The sequence below is a fragment of the Chiloscyllium punctatum genome, chromosome 12 (genome assembly GCF_047496795.1).
Source record: "Chiloscyllium punctatum isolate Juve2018m chromosome 12, sChiPun1.3, whole genome shotgun sequence".
NCBI lineage: Eukaryota > Metazoa > Chordata > Chondrichthyes > Orectolobiformes > Hemiscylliidae > Chiloscyllium > Chiloscyllium punctatum.
The window spans coordinates 67,924,436-67,944,054 of NC_092750.1; the positions used below are offsets into that span (position 1 = coordinate 67,924,436).

Genomic DNA, 19,619 nt, shown 5'->3' on the forward strand with positions numbered 1-19,619 from the left:
CGAATACAACAGCTGTATTCTCCCAGTGTGAAGCCCATTTGATCTAGACATAGTGTGCCAGCTAAAACTCTGGTGACTGTTTGACCATTATTGTACCTTCCATTTATTTTAATGCTTTACCCTGATCACTGTTTTGACAGTGTCTCAGAATATAGTAGTCTGCATGACTTGAGCAATTGGCTACCACTGGGATTTAAGAAGCCGAGATTCATTTGGTTTAGTAGAGAGCTCTAGAACATTTGCAGTCTGCAGTTTTTACACAGGCTCAAATTTCACCAGGCTGGATTTGTAAATGGCACAAATGTAGGTGGGAAGGCAAGTGGTGAGGATGATACAAGAAGCTGCAGAGGAACATGGACAGGTTAAGAGTGGGGAATCCAAGATGGCGGCGATCTGATAGGTCTGCTGTGCTGGGCTCTGTACCACGTAAGGTGGGCTTTCACCACCACACCCTTAGAAAGTATGTAAGGTATGAACAAGTAGGGAAAGAGTTAAGTTTTGGGTTGTGTGACAAAGGCTCAGCTAGCATGACTTTGACCAGATAAGAACTTGCAGTAAACAATGAGGTGCTGGAGGCAAGGGCAGTGAGTTAATGAGTTGAAAAGCATCCATTACGTAATGCTAGTTAACAAGGTTAAGAACATCCAGTGTATAATACCAGATGGCTTAATCTTTACTGTTGATGCTTGCTGATTGTCACGGTCACCCAGCCAATATAGATGTTGCCTTATCTGGATGCTGCTCCCTGTCAGTGACTATATAATTCCTTAAGAATCTGTCGTTTGAGAGAAGACTGAGAACTCATGTCTGCACGTTGGTGACCGTTCTCTCCCCCTCCGGGCCTGGAATAAAGATGGAGAAGGTAAAGCCGTACTGTGTCTCCAAGCGATTGCTCTGACTGATACGGGGATAGGGAAGCGGGGCGGCACCCCCTCACTAGTCACCCATTAGAAAGAAAATCGATAAAACAAAGTAATACAAAATACCTAGAACCTTTTAAATTCTGATTCTAACGTTCTGGGAACAAGATGAAGATGAATAAAGGAAAGGGAGTGAGAGGATCGCAATAAACAGGGCACTCCCCTATAGTGTCGAGTACTCCCACGGCGTTGCCTTTGAACCCGTTGGACCAGCAGGATCTTGTCTTGGAGTCTGTAGAACTCCGAGAGAAAATCAAGTTGGTGCTGGAACCGATTTCTGCCTTGCTACGCTGATTGACGCAAAGAGGCGGTTGAACAAAGGACCGGGCGTTGGAGACCACAGCGGAGAATTCGGAGGGACGGATCCGAATACTGGAAGGCCAGATTCAGGACCTGCTGGACCCGGTCGACAACCTTGAGAATCGAGGTCAACCAAAAAAATCTTCTGGATGATTGGGCTCCTGCAGCATGAGGAGGGTGAGAGCCTGGTTAACTTCCTGGAGCAGTGGCTCCTGCAGCTCCTGGGGCTGGAGGTTGAATCGTGCTGGGTGTGTATTGAGTGGGCCCACCAGATTGCGATGCGCAGACCTGGGTCACATCTGCGCCCCTGCCCGATCCTAGTGTGACTCCGGTGTTATAAAGAGAAGCAACTGATAATGGAAGCTTCCAGAAGGCTGGGAAAAGACTCCCAGACCTTGGTGTACAAAGGTTCGAAATTTATGTTTTTTTCAAGATTTCTCTAGGGCCATAATCAAGAGGAAATCTTTTGATGAAGTCAGGAAAAGACTGAGAGACCTGAATATCCAATACTCTGTGAGGTACCCGGCAGTACTTGGCTTCAACCATGGAGGGTTTGTGTATAATTTTGACTCAGCAGAGAAAGCAAGGGAATTTTTGGACTCTTTGAAATAAATGGTCTGGGTCGGGAGAAGAAAAAAAGCTATGGATAATGGCATATCCTTTCCTACAGGCCTGGTATTGCTTTGATGTAAAATTCCCTTTTTTTTCCCCTCTCTTTTAGTAATTTTTGTTATTTCTTTGTTTCCTCTGGTTGAGGGGTGGTTATTTCTTTTATTGAAGACCAGTGGGGTTAATCAATGGAGGGGATGGAGTGGGCGTCCACTTTTAACTCTCACGAGTGTAAAGAATAGGTTTTCTTTGTTTGTGTATTGCTTGGGTTTGGACTGTGGCCGTAGCTGGAAGGAACCAGGAGAGTTGTAAGGTTTGGGACGAGTGTCTGCTATGGGCAAGGGGGGGGGGATCTCCAGCAATCTGTTGTTTATATGTTTGTTTGCTTAATTTAAGAGTCGTGTTAGTTTTCGTAGTATCTGTAGTGGTAGTCTTTAGATTGTATAAATTGTGTTTTCTCTACTCGGCACACCATGAGTGAGCTTCTTCCTCTCAGGGGGATGTGGGCCACTCTGGGCAGTCATGACAGTTCGTTCAGAAGGTGCAGCTGGAACATAAAAGGGAACTGTTCCCGGATCAAAAGAAAGAAGGTGCTCTCAAGCCTCAGAAAGGAAATGGTTGACATCGCCCCTGTTACAGGAAACACACTTGAATGACAAGGAACATTTGAAGTAACAGCAGAGAGGATTTGGCAGGGTATTCTTCTCCTCTTTCAATTCTTAAAAGCACAGGAGTGGTCATACTCGTACAGAGAAATTATCCATTCTAGATAATAGACCATTAAGGGTGAACATGGGTGGTTCATCATCCTCAAGGCCTTAATACTCAAGGAAGAGTATGGCATTCCAAATGTCTATTGCTCTCCCCCCCACCCCACCCCACCCCGTGCACCCCCTTAAATTCTTAATTGACGCAGTCTCCAAATTAATGGCTATTGAGATGTGCTGTACGATTATAGGAGGAAACGTCAACCATCTCATGGACCCTGAGGTAGACAGGATGCCAAGGGGTCTCTCGGGGAGCCCCCTGCGATCCAGACAGCTAGTGGGCTTGTGTAGGGAGTAGAGGCTGGTGAATGTATAGAGATGTCTCCCCCCTAATGGTAGGGATTTTACCTTTTGCCCCAACCTGCAGAAGTGCCGCACAAAAATTGATATGTTCTTTGTTCCATCAATCTGTCTGGATTTGATGCTAACCTGCAGGATTGGGAACACAGCCATTTCGGAACATGCAGCAGTGTACTTGGATGTCAAGATCAGAGGTAGTGGATTAGACACACGGTACTGGCACATGGATCCATTTCTTTTGAAGGATAGCAAATTTATACAGGACTTCACAAGGGAGTTTCGGACCTACTGGGACATCAACTCGGGTATGGCAAGTAACCCATCGATGCTTTGGGAGACCACCAAGGCGTATTTAAAAGGTTTAATTATTTCATATTCAGCAACCAGGAAGAGGCAGAGAGAGAGAGAGAACAGCAATGTTTGCTGGAGGCCTGGCTGAAGGCAGCCAAATCGGCATATTATGATAGACCGTCTGTGGCTAAGCTACAGCGGGCCACAGCTCTCCTGCTCTGAATTCAATACTTACGCAGGCGGCAAAACAAAGCTTATTCAAATATGGGGATAAGCCAGGTAGATACTTGGCATACCTGGCTAGGAAGAAAAGTGCCTCGCAGTCAATCGTATCTATTCGGGAGAGAACTGGTACTGTCATTCGTGGGTTGCAAAAGTTCAGTGCCATATTCAGGACATTCTATGCGGTTATACCGGTCGGAGGATGGAATCCTTTTTTGAGAATCTGTACCTCCCAGCTATAAAAACAGAGCAAGCTTCCCTTTTGAATGCACCCTTAACAATACAAGAGGTACAAGCGGCAGGAAGGCAGCTACAAAGTGGAAACGCACCTGGCCCAGATGGGTTTCTGAGGGAGTTCTACAACGAGTCAATATTGGGTATGTACAATCACTCATACAGTCAGGACTGCCTTCCATCCTCTCTTAGGGAGGCCAATATCTCCCTCATTCTAAAGAGAGGGAAAGATCCTGAGGACTGTGCCTCATATAGACCTGTCTCGCTGCTGAATATAGATTTTAAAATCCTGATTAAAACACTAGCTCTGAGATTAGAGAGGGTACTGCCCACTCCCATAAAGGAAGACCAGATGGGTTTTATTAAGGGTTGTAGCTCTTCCAATAATATCAAGAGGGTGTTGAAATATAGTACAGGTATGCCAGCAGAAGTCAACTCCGGGCTTGGCGGTCTCCTTAGACATGGAAAGGCGTTTGTTCGGGTGGAACGGCCGTATCTTTTTGGTGTCCTGGAACGCTTTGGCCTTGGGGGTGAGGGCTTCCGCTAGGTGGGTGGCAGTGGTGTATAACGACCCTAAGACAGAGGTCATTATGAACGGCATTAGATCAGACAATTTTAGCATCGGGAGAGGCAGCCAACAGGGGTGTCCTCTCTTGCTGCTGCTATTTACTGCAGTAATTCATTTATTTAATCAAATTTAAATAATTAAATAAATAAATTTATTTATTTACTGTTGGCGGAGGCTATTCGGAAGGACTCTGAAATAGTGGCGCTAAAGGTAGGAGTGGGAGAGCACAAAATTACTCTCTACACTGATGATGTTCTTCTCTTTTTAACTAACCCAGAAAAGTCTGTGCTTCGGTCAACACAAAAGATTAAATTATTCGGCACGTTTTCGGGTTATAAAATTAATTTCACAAAATCGAAGCCATGCCCATGGGGGACTTGGTGGGAGTGCCTGACTTGGAGGATGGAACACAATTTCCTGAGTCCGAAGCCATCTTTACAGCTATATGCGCTGTATGCGAAGTGGGCCATGTAACTGAAAATTTTAATAGAAACAGAAAATGCTATAGATACTTAGCAGGTCAGGGAGCATCTATCAATAGAGGAATAATGGATATTAAATTCCCAAGTCATTAGCCTTTCAACAGAACAGTCAGAAAGGCCAAAGGGATGGAAAATTAGCTGTTTCTCTCTTCACAGATGCTGCCTGAACTGTTGAGTTATTTCCAAACATTTTCTGCTTTTGCTCAGATTTCCAGTATCTGCAGCATTTTGTTCCTGTGGAGGTGTAAGCTTTATTATAAGGTGATTTTACACAAGAAGCTTCGGCAACTGTGCCAGAGATTCTTGAGTGGTATTGTGCTCCTCAGATTGCTGAAAAGAGGCTATGAGGCAGCAGAAAGGAATAATCTCTAGGTAGTGAAAGACTTTTTTTGATTTGTGAAGCAGTGTCAGGATAAGGATTAGAATGCAGGTATTGCCAAGTGGATTACGTACAAGTTTAAAGAGGATGACTGTATGATTCTTTCACTACAGTAGTTAGGGATAACCAGGTTAGACACAGGCAGTCAGTGGCTGGAGGAGTTGAATTTAATTTTAAATTCTTTGAACATGAATGCTTGTTTTGGAGCAAAGCAAAACTGTTCAGCTTGGATAGGCTTAATCTAAACTAAATGCATATCACAGATTTTAAATATTAGAGCTGTCAGAGAAGCAAATAGAAAATAAATCAAAATAGTTGGATCGACCGAAGTGGAGGAAGGAAAAATGTTGGCAAAACAAGGTGAAATGTTCTGCAGCAGTTAAATAGGTGATCACCAATTAGGAAATTAGTCGAAGTGTATCTTTATAACCAAGCTTGGGTGATGCTAGATACTTGGATGAAGGCACAGAAGGTGAAGATGCAGCAACACTCAGTGAGGGATAGATCTGGCTGAAGTCTGGACCGGAATGTATACAACATACATATGTATGTAAAAATCAAATTAAATACATCAAATCAAAGAATCAAGTAGTCAGGGATGTTTTCCATTATCTGGTCAGGAGCTAGATCACTATATGCTATAGAGATACAGGGATTGGACAGTTGGAATACCTATGGTCCATAAAAGTGTCGCTTCCACTGGAGTGGTGGTCTCATCAATGTCATTTCCATAAAGACAAAGTCCAGCCTCCAGGCGTAAACTATCCCTCGACCCAAGTCCAGCGAGTTTCACCTCACTGTTCTTCAACAGCGATTCTGCTAGTTCCACTGTGCGCTCAATAGGGACCGAGATCTACAATTTAAAGGCAAAAATGTTAGAACTATAGATATTTCTAGCACAGAGGGAGACTCTCATCATAACACTGCAGTTCCACGCCACAGCAATCAAAATCTAAACTCCTACTATTCTATAAGCTACCCCCATATCTTGATATCAAACTGAATCTAATTCCCACTGCCCTACACTCTTCCCCCAAGTCCCTGTATCAATCCCAAAATAATCCCACTGTTCTACACTCTTCCCTCATATTCCTGTAATAATGCCAGACTAATCCCCAATGTTCTACATTCTCCTCCATATCCCTGTATCAATTCTCCTCCATACCCCACTATCCTGTATCAATTCCAAAACGATCTCCACTGTCTTGCACTCTTCCCGATTGCCGTAGATCAATCTCATCTAATCCCCACACTCTTCGACATATCATTTCCCCACAGTGAAGACAGAGATGAGGAGGAATTTCTTCTCTTAGCCTGTTGTGAACCTGTAGAATTCTTTACCACGTGGGGCTGCTGAGGCTGGTCATTAATTATATTTAAGTAGAATCATACAGCACGGAAACAGGCCTCCAAATTATTCAAGCTGACCAAGGCCAACAAAACAAGTCCCACTTGCCTGTGGGACCCATATCCTCCAAAACCTTTCCTACTCATGTACCTATCCAAGAGTTTGTTAAATGTTGTAACTGTACCCGCACATGTCACATTCACAGAACAACCAGCCTCTGTGAAAAACTATATTAATATACTTGAGTAATCATCTCATATTTTTATTCAGTAAGGGAATCAAGGGGTATTCAGAAAAGGCAGGGAAGTGAAGTTGAGGATTATCAGATCAGTCATGATCTCAGTGAATGATGGAGCAGACTTGTTGGGCTGAATGAGACAAACAGGAGGCTGGGGGAATGCAGCAAGTCAGGCAGCATCGAATTCGACATTTTAGGTTGAAAGTCTTGATGAAGAGTCTTGGCTTGAAACTGTGACTACTCCACTTCCTGATGCTGCCTGGCTTGTAGTGTTACTCCAGCATCCTGCTTATCTACTTTGAATTCCAGCATCTGCAGTTGTTTTTTTTTCTCTTCATGTGCTGAATGACCTACTTCTGTTCCGGATTCTTATGATCCTACGGCGTTATGCAGAAAAAGAAATGTTACACAGTGGGTTTTCATAATCTGGAAGGTAATATCCAAGAGGATGGAGGAAGCAGATTCACTACCTGTCATATGGAAATTAAATACCTGAAGAGGAGACAATTACTGGAGACATAATGCAACATGATTCACACAAAAGAAGTACTCTATCACCATCTAGTGGAGCTGATCCATCAGTGCAGCATTAAGAAATAAATCAGGAGCAAGTATCTAATGCATCTAATACATTTTGGGAATGCTGAGGTACAACCCTCTAGGATCTTTGTTCAACGTCAACTTATACTTATTCAGTATCTTTAACAGTATGAAGTGTTCCAAGGTGTTTCACAGGAGCATTATAAAACAAAATTTGGTGGGGAGGCAGTTAGGTTTTAAGGAGAGAATTCCAAAGCTCGGGACTGAGGCGTCTGAAGGCGGGACAGTTAGAATATGGAATGGTCAGGGTTTAAGGTAGCACAGGCAATATGAATTAAAAGCAGACGTTGGTCATTGAGACCTGGAGACGGTTCCACAATTCAATAAGGCCATGTGTTTGTGCTCCGAATTACACAGACCCATTTAGTCCTGTTAACCTTCAATTCCCCTTGCCTATCCATCCCTGTCAGAAAAATGTTCAGACACCCCACTTCCACCAGTTTCTGAGACAGAGAGTTCCAAAGTCGCACAGCCCACAGTGAAAACAAAATACTCCTCTCTGTCCTAAAAAGGTCAATCCTAATTTTAAAACAGTGCCCTTTCGTTCTGGACTCACCCCAAGAGGAAACATTCTTTCATATTAAAGGAAAGCATTCCATTAGCCTTCTGAATTACTTGTACCTGCACGCTAACTTCTTGTGACTCATGTGCTAGAACATCTAGATCAGTCTGCACCTCAGAATTTTCCAGTTGTTCTCTGTTTTACATTTCTTCCTGTCAAGGTGAACAATAAAGTGAAGAGCAAGGGTATTGTGAGGAAAAAAAAATCTTTTCACACTGACTTTTAGGTTATGGAATTCACTGCCTGGAATGTGGTGGAGGTAAGTTCAGTTGAGACACTGGTATTATTGCTAGACTGTTAATCCAGAGACCCACATAATGTTCTGAGGACCCAGTTTCGAATCCTGCTATGGCAGATGGTGGAATTTGAATTCAATAAAGATCTGGAATTAATCATCTAATGATGACCATGAGTCCATTGTCAATTGTTAGAAAAACCCATCTGGCTTACTAATGTCCTTTAGGGAAGGAAACTGCTGTCCTTACCTTGTCTGGCTTCAGAGCCACAGCAAAGTGGTTGACTCTTAACTGCCCTCTGGGCAATTAGGGATGGGCAATAAATGCCGGCCTAGTGTGGTCTCATTCCATGAATGAAACAAAAATCAGCACAAGGTATCAGAATTAGTGCAGACATGATGGGCCAAATGGCCTCTTCTGCACCCTAACAATTCTGTGATTCATATTCTTCCACGTTAAACTCCATCTGCCTGATATTTTACCCACTCACCTGTGTCAGTCTACAATCTCCTTCTGTCCTCTTCACAACACACATCCCTATCTACCTTAGTGTTGTCTGCAAATTTGGCTACTATGCTTTCACTCCCCTCAGCTAAAGTCATTGATACATAATTATGAATACTCAGTTTTCTGCCAGCCAACCAATCTTCTATCTATGTTAGTCAAAAAGTGTGGCGCAGGAAAAAGCACAGCAGGTCAGATAGCATCCGAACAGTAGGAGAGTCGATGTTTCGGGCAAAAGCCCTTCATCAGGAATGTGGGCATACGCCCTTCTCCAGCATCTGCAGTCCTCACTTTCTTCTGCCTACGTTAGTATGCTACCCCTAGATCATGTGCTTCTACTTTACACGATAACTTTTTACTTGGCACATTGTCAAATGTCTCCTGGAAATTCAATTACAGTTGTTTAACAGGCTTCTCCTTATCATAACAAACATTACTTCTTCAAAGACCTCCAATAAATTAGTAGAAAATGACTTCCTTTTCACAAAGCCATGCTGATTCTTCCAGATTACCTTAAGTTTTTCTAACTGTCCAGCCACAATCTTCTTAAGGATCGATTTTAACAAATTCTCCATGTCAGACACCAAGCTAAGTTGACCTATATTTTTCTGTTCTCCTTCCTTCTAAAAGCAAAGACAGTGTCAATTCCTCTCACTGTAGTGTGCCTTACGGCCATGATATTCCTTTGTTACTCACCTTGCTGAAATAGTTTCCTATACCACGGTGACATGGTCAGTTGGCTCAGCTCTCACTCTCATCCAAAAAAGCTGAAAGAATCTCAAACATGTTGGGCAATTGAAATTCCTGCTCTCTGGGTCCCCTTACCTGCTTCATTTGCAGTCATACCCTCCTGCCTCTGCCCACATCACATGATGCTATCTCAGGGGATAGGACTATCTTCTGGAAAAAAAAGGTCTAGGTAATGTTCACCCTTCTTGACGTGTAACAGCATCTGTAACTCAGCCTACAGCTCAGTGACTGTGAGCTCAAGTTCATGCACCAAAGACACTTACTGCAGATGTATTTGCCCTGGATCGCTTGGCATCCAGATGCTCCAACATCCTGCAGTCGCAGTACATCACCTGCCTTCCACCTTTATCATATATTTTAATCTAAAATGATACTGCTGAGCCTCCCAGTGGGTGAAACTTTACCAACACGGCTAGAAAGAGTTTAAAATTATGAATAATTGTAGCATGGCCTTGTCAAGAGAAGGCAGGCCAGAATTGAGTAGGCTGTGGAGCTGACTGTGCAGACGAGAAAGTTCATCTCGCAGCCTAACATGATGTTGTGGATGCGAGCACTGTGGTACAGGGAGAGGGATGGGATTGTTGGCTAGGGAGTGGCACTTCCCAATATTTAACCAGAGATCACTCCTGTGCATTGAGTACTTTATATCAGTCTGAGAATTTAAACAGTGGAAGGGTTGAGAAAAGTAGTGATGAGTCTGAGTAGGGGATCGACAGTGTCTGGGCGAATTTTAATTTCCAATCTTTTACACGATGTTGCTGAGGGGCAGCATGTAGATGAGCAATGGGAGGAAGGAGAGATCCTTGGGGGGGGGGCAGCAATGTGGTGGGAGTGGGATAAGAAGTAAATGAGACTCTGACTATGATTAGACAGATAAGAATGGAACTAACTCATTAGCATTCCTGAATTATTGTGCCCCAGATTGGTCAATGTGTCTTCAGCTAGCTGCACATTAAGCTGTGGAATCCCCTCTCTTTATGGTCCTATTAACTCTGTGTTTTTATTCATACATTTTAACTTCTGCTTCTTTAGCTCGATAGTGCCGCTCTGGTTTGGCTTTGACTGACCTGCTATGTTAAAGGTGCTAAATGGAAACAAATTTTGATACAGGGAAAGTCAGGAGTGAAAACTGCTTATTTCTCAGTTCCAGCCACCAGATGACTCAATGAGAACAAAATTTACCAACAAAGGCAACCCATTTAAGCAGCAAGTCCTACTGTATCTATTAGGAAGAGTTAACTCACCTCCACTCCATCTTCTCCAGTGTAGCCACAACGAGTCACTCTGCAGCCTGGCACCCCAAATACAGTCATCATGGCACTCCACATGAACGGCAGCTTCTCAAGGTCATCAGACACACCCTCCTGGAGTACTTGCGCTGCAGATGGACCTGACCGACATAAACAACAGGTCCACATTATCTAGAAGGTTCCAGTATCCAAAGGCAAGGAAATAAAAAGGACTGCAGTTTTATCACATCAAAGCAAGGTCACCAAGGACGGAAAAGGATAGGGTGGACTCTAGGACCCCTGATACACCCTTATGCTTGTTTGTTGCTGAGCGTGGAGACTCCCAATTAGAAGCCAAGTTGATGGTTGGCTGGGATAAAACAAAGAGTTGGTTTAGCTATGGTTCACTTGTTAGTAAACTCACCTCTGACTCAATGGACAGAACATACAAGACCCACTCCACAGACCTGAGCAGGTTAATGGTCCCAGTGCACCCTACTCTGTGAGACATTACTGTCTCTCTAACATTTTCAGGTGGAAAAGCGCTATTTCAAAGAGCAACATATTTCTCCCCAGCCTGTGTCTTTGTGTGCGTGCGTCTTTGTATGCATGTACACATGTCTGTGTGTGCGAGTGTCTGTCTGTTCAAGATTAAACAGTTTATGAAGCAAGTCCAGGACTTGGGGCAGGCATTGGAAGTCCTGCTGATAGTATGCTCCAGATTGTAACTGTTACGGAGGAAAGAACTGTCCTCAACTGGTGCCTGGATCTGTGAGGATCTCCTGTATGTAAAAGCTGTCATCATCTCTCTCTCCCCTAGTTGGTTATACAAATAAGCAATGTGGAGAAGGATGATCACATGGAAGTTGTGGGACAAATAGCATGCATTCGAGTAACAAGAAAAAAGTTTATTAGTTTAAAACAAGCAAATTACAACGTAGCACGTTCCCAGGAAAGCCACAGGGAAGCAGAGGACGCAGATGCCCAGGACCCATATGGAGAGAACCTGACAGTCAGGAAAGGGAATCCAGGGGACAGGGGCTTCAGAGCAGGAGGGCAGAGGATACAGTTCCACACAACTGGGAGGCCGAGTGTGTGGGAGGGAGAGTGTGCGGGCCCCAGGGAGAGGGACAGAGAATGCGCGGCCCCCAGGAGTGGGAGGGAAAGTCTGTGGGCCCCGGGGAGAGGGATGGAGAGTGTGCGGCCCCCAGGAGAGGGAGGGAGAGTGTGTGGGCCCCAGGAGCAGGAGGGAGACTGTGCGACCCCCAAGAGAGAGGGAGGCATTTGTTTTGGTCCCAGGAGCGGGAGGGAGACTGTGCGGCCCCCGGGAGAGGGAGGGAGTGTGTGTGGGTACCGGGGAGTGTGAGGGAGTGTGTGCGAGCCCCAGGGAGAGGGAGAGTGTGTGTGCGGGCCCCGGGGAGCAGGAGGGAGAGTGTGCAGGCCCCAGGGAGTGGGAGGGAGAGTGTGGGGGTCCCGGCGAGGAGAGTGTGTGGGCCCCGGGGAGCGGATAGTAGAGGCATAGGGTGCCTGAGCGACAGAGAGTGTGTATCAGGGAGGAGAGCATGAGTAAAGGCCAATGTTGAGGTCAGATAAATGCTTGAGGATGGGGGAGATGTAAGCCAAGGGGCAATGACAGCGTGTGGGCCCAGATGTTTCTCACTTTACACACAGGGGTGTGATTGACTGTGCCCATGCACAGGGATACATTTGCCTGTGCAAGTGTGAACACTGTACTCACTAATGCAAGAGTGCGCTCGCAAGGGGAGATATTTTAAAATATAAATATTAAATCTGTGGATCAGGCAGCATCAAAAAGACAGAAATTTTTAAGTAGAACTCTGACAATTCAGGATTATTCAGGGATGAGAGTGCGAAATGGTCACCTTGTAGCGCTATCAATCCGGCCTCCAAAAACTCCAGGTCAGCATCATTACCAGCAGCTCTGAACTCAGCCAGTCTCTCCTAGGAACAGAAGGAAGGCGATTAGCAAACACTTCAGAGCATGATGAGGGGTCCGAACTATTGAAGAACTTATGTGACAAACCCACAGCATCCTGCCCACTAACCAGTGGGGTAATCACTCCTCGTGTGTGTGTGTGTGTGCGCCAGTGTCAACCCCCCTGTGCCTAAAGTGCAGTTTCCAAAAGCTCCTTTCTCCTAAATTAGCTCAAGGTTTTTATCCTCCCCAGGGGGATGAATGGATAGATGAATTGAATGTCAGGTCAGACATACCTCAAAGATATTTCAAATTAGGAAAACCGATGATTTGGTTTTCAAAGTCAGGGCAAGATGGAAGAGCATGTATCTGCAGATCCTGTGAAAGCCCCACACTCTGTTCCCAATCAATCCCAGCAAGTTTCCTTAGTGAATGCTGATGCAGTAACTTGTACATCACAATCCTCAAAAATCAGATTGAACTTTAGTATAGCTCTAAGAGCAAATCGATGGAATTGTTTCTTCCTTAACACCCTATCAAAAATAGCAACCCGACTCAATAATACAATAAAATGATGCCACATTCTGACCCAAATTAGGGCCGAAATACTGCCTAAAGCAGGATGACTCAGGAGTTTGCAAAGCCACGACTGAATCTAGAATGTTCTGGCCACCTACAACTCAGCAGTGAACACAGCAGCAAGATCCCATAATGATAACTCAGTCACTTCATGTGTGCAGGCTTGTGTCCTTGCGATGTCTACAGCAAAGCCAATGTACCTTCATGTGGGCAGAGTCTTTGTCAGCACAGCCAGCATTCGATACAATGTACAGATATCCATCTGAAGTCCGAGTCACTATCAGATCATCCTTTATCCCTCCCTTTTCATTGGTGAAGAGTGACAGCGTACCCTGAACAGAAGGAAATGAAAGGTTAGGACCGAAGGACACATGGAAATTGCACCCAATAAATTAAACCGGTCAAGAGGAACAGACTGGAGCCACCAATGAGTAGAAACGCGTGCACTATTGTCAAATCAGTTAACGACTCACTCATTCCGGGCTCCAGGTGCAGTTTCCAACAGCTTCCTTCTCCTAAATTGGAGCAGATATTTCTCCGGATACTGAATGGGGTGATGAACAGAATGGGATTTACTGACCTGGAGGTTTTAGAAACGGGATTGACAGCGCTGCAGGATGACCCCCTTCACTCTAACATCACAAAATAATCCTTGAAGTACACTTTCGGGAAAATCGTTCAGAAAAGATCATTCTAGAATTCCTACGGAAAATGTCCCAGAAATGCTCTACCTGTTGGCATGCAATTTATTGGGAGTTGGATTGTGGCTTGTCAACCTAGTCAGTGAGTATTACCAGGTGTGAGGGAAATTGCAGTATAGCTCACACTGAGGTCTCTCAATGTTCACTTTCCCCGGCTGACATCACACTTTGTTGACTGTACCACCAAGGACAAGTGTAGCATCACCCTACCTCGATGCCTGTCATTACTACGACTGTGATGAGAGGTATGCACTGGTAATGAAGCCTCAATAGTCCACCAGTCACACCGTGTATCGATTCCATCACCGAAATGGCCATTTGCTTCTCTTTCGTACAACTATCCAGACTAAAAGAGACTTTCACCAGACTTCTTTAATGAACTCAAATAACCTGTTTATAATACCACAAAATGTAATCTTTGAACAAGTGGCAAACACCATGACATCGATACTATAATTCAAAATTTGGACTGTATCTCCTTAATCCCAAAACAGTACATTTACACGATACAAAAAGACAACAGTCTTTGCAGAGATTTTTTTTTAAAAAAAGGAGCAAAAGAAGAAAACAACCCTGCTGTCCAAAAGTCTGGAAGCAAATTTGATCAGTTCTCAGGGTCCTCAGGTTTCTTTCGATAAAATCAAATTGCTGACAGCCATAGACTGATCGAAGATCTTCCGTTATACTGGAATCAAACTGGATTAAAAACGAGGACTGCAGATGCTGGAAACCCGAGTCTGGATTAGAGTGGTGCTGGAAAAGCACAGCAGGTCAGGCAGCATCCAAGGAGCAGGAAAATCGATGTTTCGGGCAAAAGCCCTTCATCAGGAACCAAACTGGATCTGAGTCTTTGGAAAGTGGTCACAGTTCAGCTTTTCAAGGTTTATAAGCTGGTGAGAAATCCTGATATTTTAGAAACTTTAATCGGGTTCCCAAGAACTTGCAGTGAAAGGAGGAGTGAGAGACTTCACCTTTTTACCTCATGACTACTTAGGTCTATTCAGTGAAAAACTAAGACCAGAAAGGCAACCAGGAAAGAGGCCTCTGTATTTATAACAAAGCAAACATGGGCCGTGAATTCCATTTCATCTCCTGCTAAAAACTTTGTTCATCTTTCTTCAGTCATTTAACAGTCCTATATCTTGTAATTTTTCAGTCCATAAATACAAAAACATATTCATAACACCATCAGCTAGCCAACTTAGGTCTGTGAAAGCAGACAACTGGGGAGATGATAACATAACAATGCCTCTGGATGAGTAGGCCAGAGGTCCAGCCTAATGCTTTTGGGAAATGGATTAAAATCCCACCATGGTACCAGATACGTAACTGTTGGGACAATTTCTAGATTGACAATTTCTACTTTTAAGAGTACCAGGACATTGAAATAGTTACTGGGAGAGGGTACAATCGGAAGTGACAATACTTCTGTTGAATAAAGGGAACTATGGAGCTATGAGGGAAGAGCTGGCCAAAGTTCAATGGTGCAATACCTTAGCAGGGATGACAGTGGAGGAACAGTGGCAGATATTTCTGTGCAGAATGCAGAAGATGCAGGATCAGTTCATTCCAAAAAGGAAGAAAGATTCTAGGAGGAGGCATGGGTGGCTGTGGCTGATGAGGGAAGTTAAGAAACATATAAAGTTAAAAGAGAAAAAGTATAACATAGCAAAGATGAGTGAGAAAACTGAGGACTGGGAAGCTTTTAAAGAACAACAGAGGATTACGAAGAAGGAAATACGCAGAGAAAAAATGAGGTACGAAGGTAAACTGGCCAAAAATATAAAGGAGGAGAGTAAAAGCTTTTTTAGGTATGTGAAAGGCAAAAAAATGGTTAAGACTAAAATTGGGCCCTTGAAGACAGAAACAGGGGATTATATTACGGGGATCAAAGAAATGGCAGAAGAGTTGAATTGGTACTTCAGATTTGTGTTCACTGGGGAAGACACAAGCAATCTCCCTGAGGTAACAGTGGCTGAAGGACCTGAACTTAAGGGAATTTATATTTGCCAGGAATTGGTGTTGGAGAGACTGTTAGGGCTGAAGGTTGATAAGTCCCCGGGGCCTGATGGTCTACATTCCAGGGTACTGAAGGAGGTGGCTTGAGAAATCGTGGATGCGTTGGTGATTATTTTCCAGAGTTCAATAGATTCGGGATCAGTTCCTGTGGATTGGAGGGTGGCTAATGTTGTACCATTTTTTAAGAAAGGTGGGAGAGAGAAAGCAGGAAATTATAGACCAGTTAGTCTGACCTCAATGGTGGGAAAGATGCTGGAGTCTATTATAAAGGATGAAATTACAACACATCTGGATAGTAGGTAAAAACAACAAGGTAAAAACAACGAGGTAAAAACAACAAGGTAAAAACAATGACTGCAGATACTGGAAACCAGATTCTGGATTAGTGGTGCTGGAAGAGCGCAGCAGTTCAGGCAGCATCCAAGGAGCAGCGAAATCAACATTTTGGCTGATGACGGGCTTTTGCCCGAATCGTCGATTTTGCTGCTCCTTGGATGCTTCCTGAACTGCTGTGCTCTTCCAGCACCACTAATCCAACATCTGGATAGTAGTAACAGGATAGGTTAGAGTCAGCATGGATTTATGAAGGGGAAATCATGCTTGACTAATCTTCTGGAACTTTTTGAGGATGCAACTCTGAAGATGGACAAGGGAGATCCAGTAGATGTAGTGTACTTGGACTTTCAGAAAGCTTTTGATAAAGTCCCACATAGGAGGTTAGTGAGCAAAATTAGGGTGCGTGGTATTGGGGGCAAAGTACTGACTTGGATTGAAAGTTGTTGGCTAACAGGAAACAAAGAGTAGTGATAAACGGCTCCATTTCGGAATGGCAGGCAGTGACCAGTGGGATACCGCAGGGATCAGTGCTGGGACCGCAGCTTTTTACAATATATATTAATGATATAGAAGGTGGTATTAATAATAACATTAGCAAATTTGCTGATGATACTAAGCTGGGTGGCAGGGTGAAATGTGAGGAGGATGTTAGGAGATTACAGGGTGACCTGGACAGGTTAGGTGAGTGGTCAGATGCATGGCAGATGCAGTTTAAAGTGGATAAATGTATGGTTATCCACTTTGGTGGCAAGAACAGGAAGGCAGATTACTACCTAAATAGAATCAATTTAGGTAAAGGGGCAGTACAGAGAGATCTGGGTGTTCTTGTACATCAGTCAATGAAGGTAAGCATGTAGATACAGCAGGTAGTGAAGAAGGCTAATAGCATGCTGGCCTTCATAACAAGAGGGATTGAGTATAGAAGCAAAGAGGTTCTTCTGCAGCTGTACAGGGCCCTGGTGAGACCACACCTGGAGTACTGTGTGCGGTTCTGGTCTCCAAATTTGAGGAAAGACATTCTGGCTATTGAGAGAGTGCAGCGTAGGTTCACAAGATCAATTCCTGGAATGGCGGGATTACCTTACACTGAAAGACTGGAGCGACTGGACTTGTATACCCTTGAGTTTAGTAGACTGAGAGGGGATCTGATTGAGACATATAAGATTATTAAAGGATTGGACACTCTGGAGGCAGGAAACATGTTTCCGCTGATGGGCGAATGCCGAACCAGAGGATACAGCTTAAAAATACGGGGTAGACCATTTAGGACAGAGATGAGGAGAAACTTCTTCACCCAGAGAGTGGTGGCTGTGTGGAATGCTCTGCCCCAGAGGGCAGTGGAGGCCCAGTCTCTGGATTCGTTTAAGAAAGAGTTGGATAGAGCTCTCAAGGATTGTGGAATCAAGGGTTATGGAGATAAGGCAGGAACAGGATACTGATTAAGGATGATCAGCCATGATCATATTGAATGGTGGTGCAGGCTCGAAGGGCAAAATGGCCTACTCCTGCAACTATTGTCTATTGAATTCATTTACTTTTCAGTTAATTATGGATGTAGACACCAAGAAATGCTCAAGTAAATGAAGGCTGTGGTTTACCTGCTGCTTTAAGAAAGTCAAATGACTGAAGGAAGATGAACAAAGTTTTTAGCAGGAGATGAAATGGAATTTACGGCCCATTTTTGATTTGTTATAAATACAGAGGCCTCTTTCCTGGTTGCCTAATATGCCTTTCTGGTCTTAGCTTTCTGTTTTCACTAAGTAGACCTAAGTAGTCATAAGAAAAAAAAGGTGGAATTTAAGTTCAATAAATGAATAAATATGGATTGGCCTCAGTCATTAATTGTCATAAAAAAGCATTTTGTTCAATAATGTCATTAAGAGAAGGGTATTTGCCATCCTTATCTGTTATGACCAACTAGTTATAGAGTCATAGAGATGTACAGCATGGAAACAGACCCTTTGGTCCAACCTGTCCACGCCGACCAGATATCCAAACCCAATCTAGTACCACCTGCCAGTACCCAGCCCATATCCCTCCAAACCCTTCCTATTCATATACCCATCCAAATGCCTCTTAAATGTTGCAATTGTACCAGCCTCCACCACACCCTTTGGCAGCTCAATTCATACACGTACCACCCTCTGCGTGAAAAAGTTGCCCCTTAGGTCTCTTTTATATCTTTCCCCTCTCACCCTAAACCTATGCCCTCTAGTTCTGGACTCCCCAATCCCAGGGAAAAGACTTTGTCTATTTATCCTATCCATGCCCCTCATAATTTTGTAAACCTGTGTAAGGTCACCCCTCAGCCTCCTACGCTCCAAGGAAAACAACCCCAGCCTGTTCAGTCTCTCCCTGTAGCTCAAATCCTCCAACCCTGGCAACATCCTTGTAAATCTTTTCTGAATCCTTTCAAGTTTCACAACATCTTTCTGATAGGAAGGAGACCAGAATTGCACGCAATATTCCAACAGTGGCCTAACCAATGTCCTGTACAGCCGCAACATGACCTCCCAACTCCTGTACTCCGCAGTGTTTTGTATGATCTAAAGTTTACAGAGGGTAAAATGTGGGAGACCAACCAAGAAGTGCATTGGAATAGTCAAACTTATCAAAATGAGTTATCAAAATGAGGGAAAATACTGAAAAACTATTCTATATACAAACTATATTAAATTGCCAGCAATATGTATAGGAAACTGCACATTTTAATCCTGTGATCAAACTTTGGGGGGTGCCAAAATATTTCTCATTTCAGCCATTACAGTCAAGTCATTTCATTTTGACATGAGATTGCTTAATATTGTCATTCTACTACAAAGGAACAATAAATTTTGACTCATTGACCCACAGTAGCATACTGCAACAACATATTGTAGTTTTTCAGTTTTTCTTCTTTACTCATTCCTGGGCTGAGGGCGTTCCTGGCTGTGCAGCATTTACTGCCCATCCCTAATTGCCCAGAGGGCAGTCGAGATTCAACCACATTGCTGTGGGTCTGCAATCACAACATATAGGCCAGACCAAGTGAGAATGACAGATTTCCTTTCTTAAAAGGACAACAGTGAACCAGATGGGTTTTTCCAACAATTAGCAATGGATTTATAACAGTCATTAGACCCTTAATTCGAGATATTTGTTGAATTCAAATTCCACTGTCTGCCCTGGTGGAATTTGAATCCAGGTCCCCAGAATGTTAATCGGGGTCTCTGGGTTAACCATCCAGCAATAATACCTTGAGGCCATCACCTCTGCCTGTTACTGTATCTTAGCAAAATCTCTATTCACTGTAAATGTATTAATTTTTATCTTCAACAATTTCAAACTAATGCTACTGATCCATTAATATTTCAGTCAAGGTTCTAAATACTTGCATCATCTCATTTCACATTTAGAATATTTACCTTTAAATCAAAGGTATAGGTTAGGCCAGTGAAACAGATCAGCAAGGTATTACAGACACACAGCACTCTGCTGATTCTACACTCCCTTCTGAAAGGGCTTAGTGA

The 19,619-nt window shown here is 43.7% G+C and overlaps 1 protein-coding gene across 1 annotated transcript in view; it reads right to left on the minus strand.

The window, feature by feature from the left end:
- amt (aminomethyltransferase) overlaps nucleotides 1-19,619 on the minus strand; it is a 42,955-nt gene that overhangs the window by 5,803 nt on the left and 17,533 nt on the right. The window contains exons 4-7 of the mRNA XM_072582701.1: nucleotides 13,255-13,386; nucleotides 12,423-12,501; nucleotides 10,555-10,700; nucleotides 5,745-5,925 (exon numbers count right to left, since the gene is read on the minus strand). Of these exons, the coding sequence (XP_072438802.1) occupies nucleotides 5,745-5,925; nucleotides 10,555-10,700; nucleotides 12,423-12,501; nucleotides 13,255-13,386 (538 nt within the window). The remainder of the gene's footprint in view (nucleotides 1-5,744; nucleotides 5,926-10,554; nucleotides 10,701-12,422; nucleotides 12,502-13,254; nucleotides 13,387-19,619) is intronic.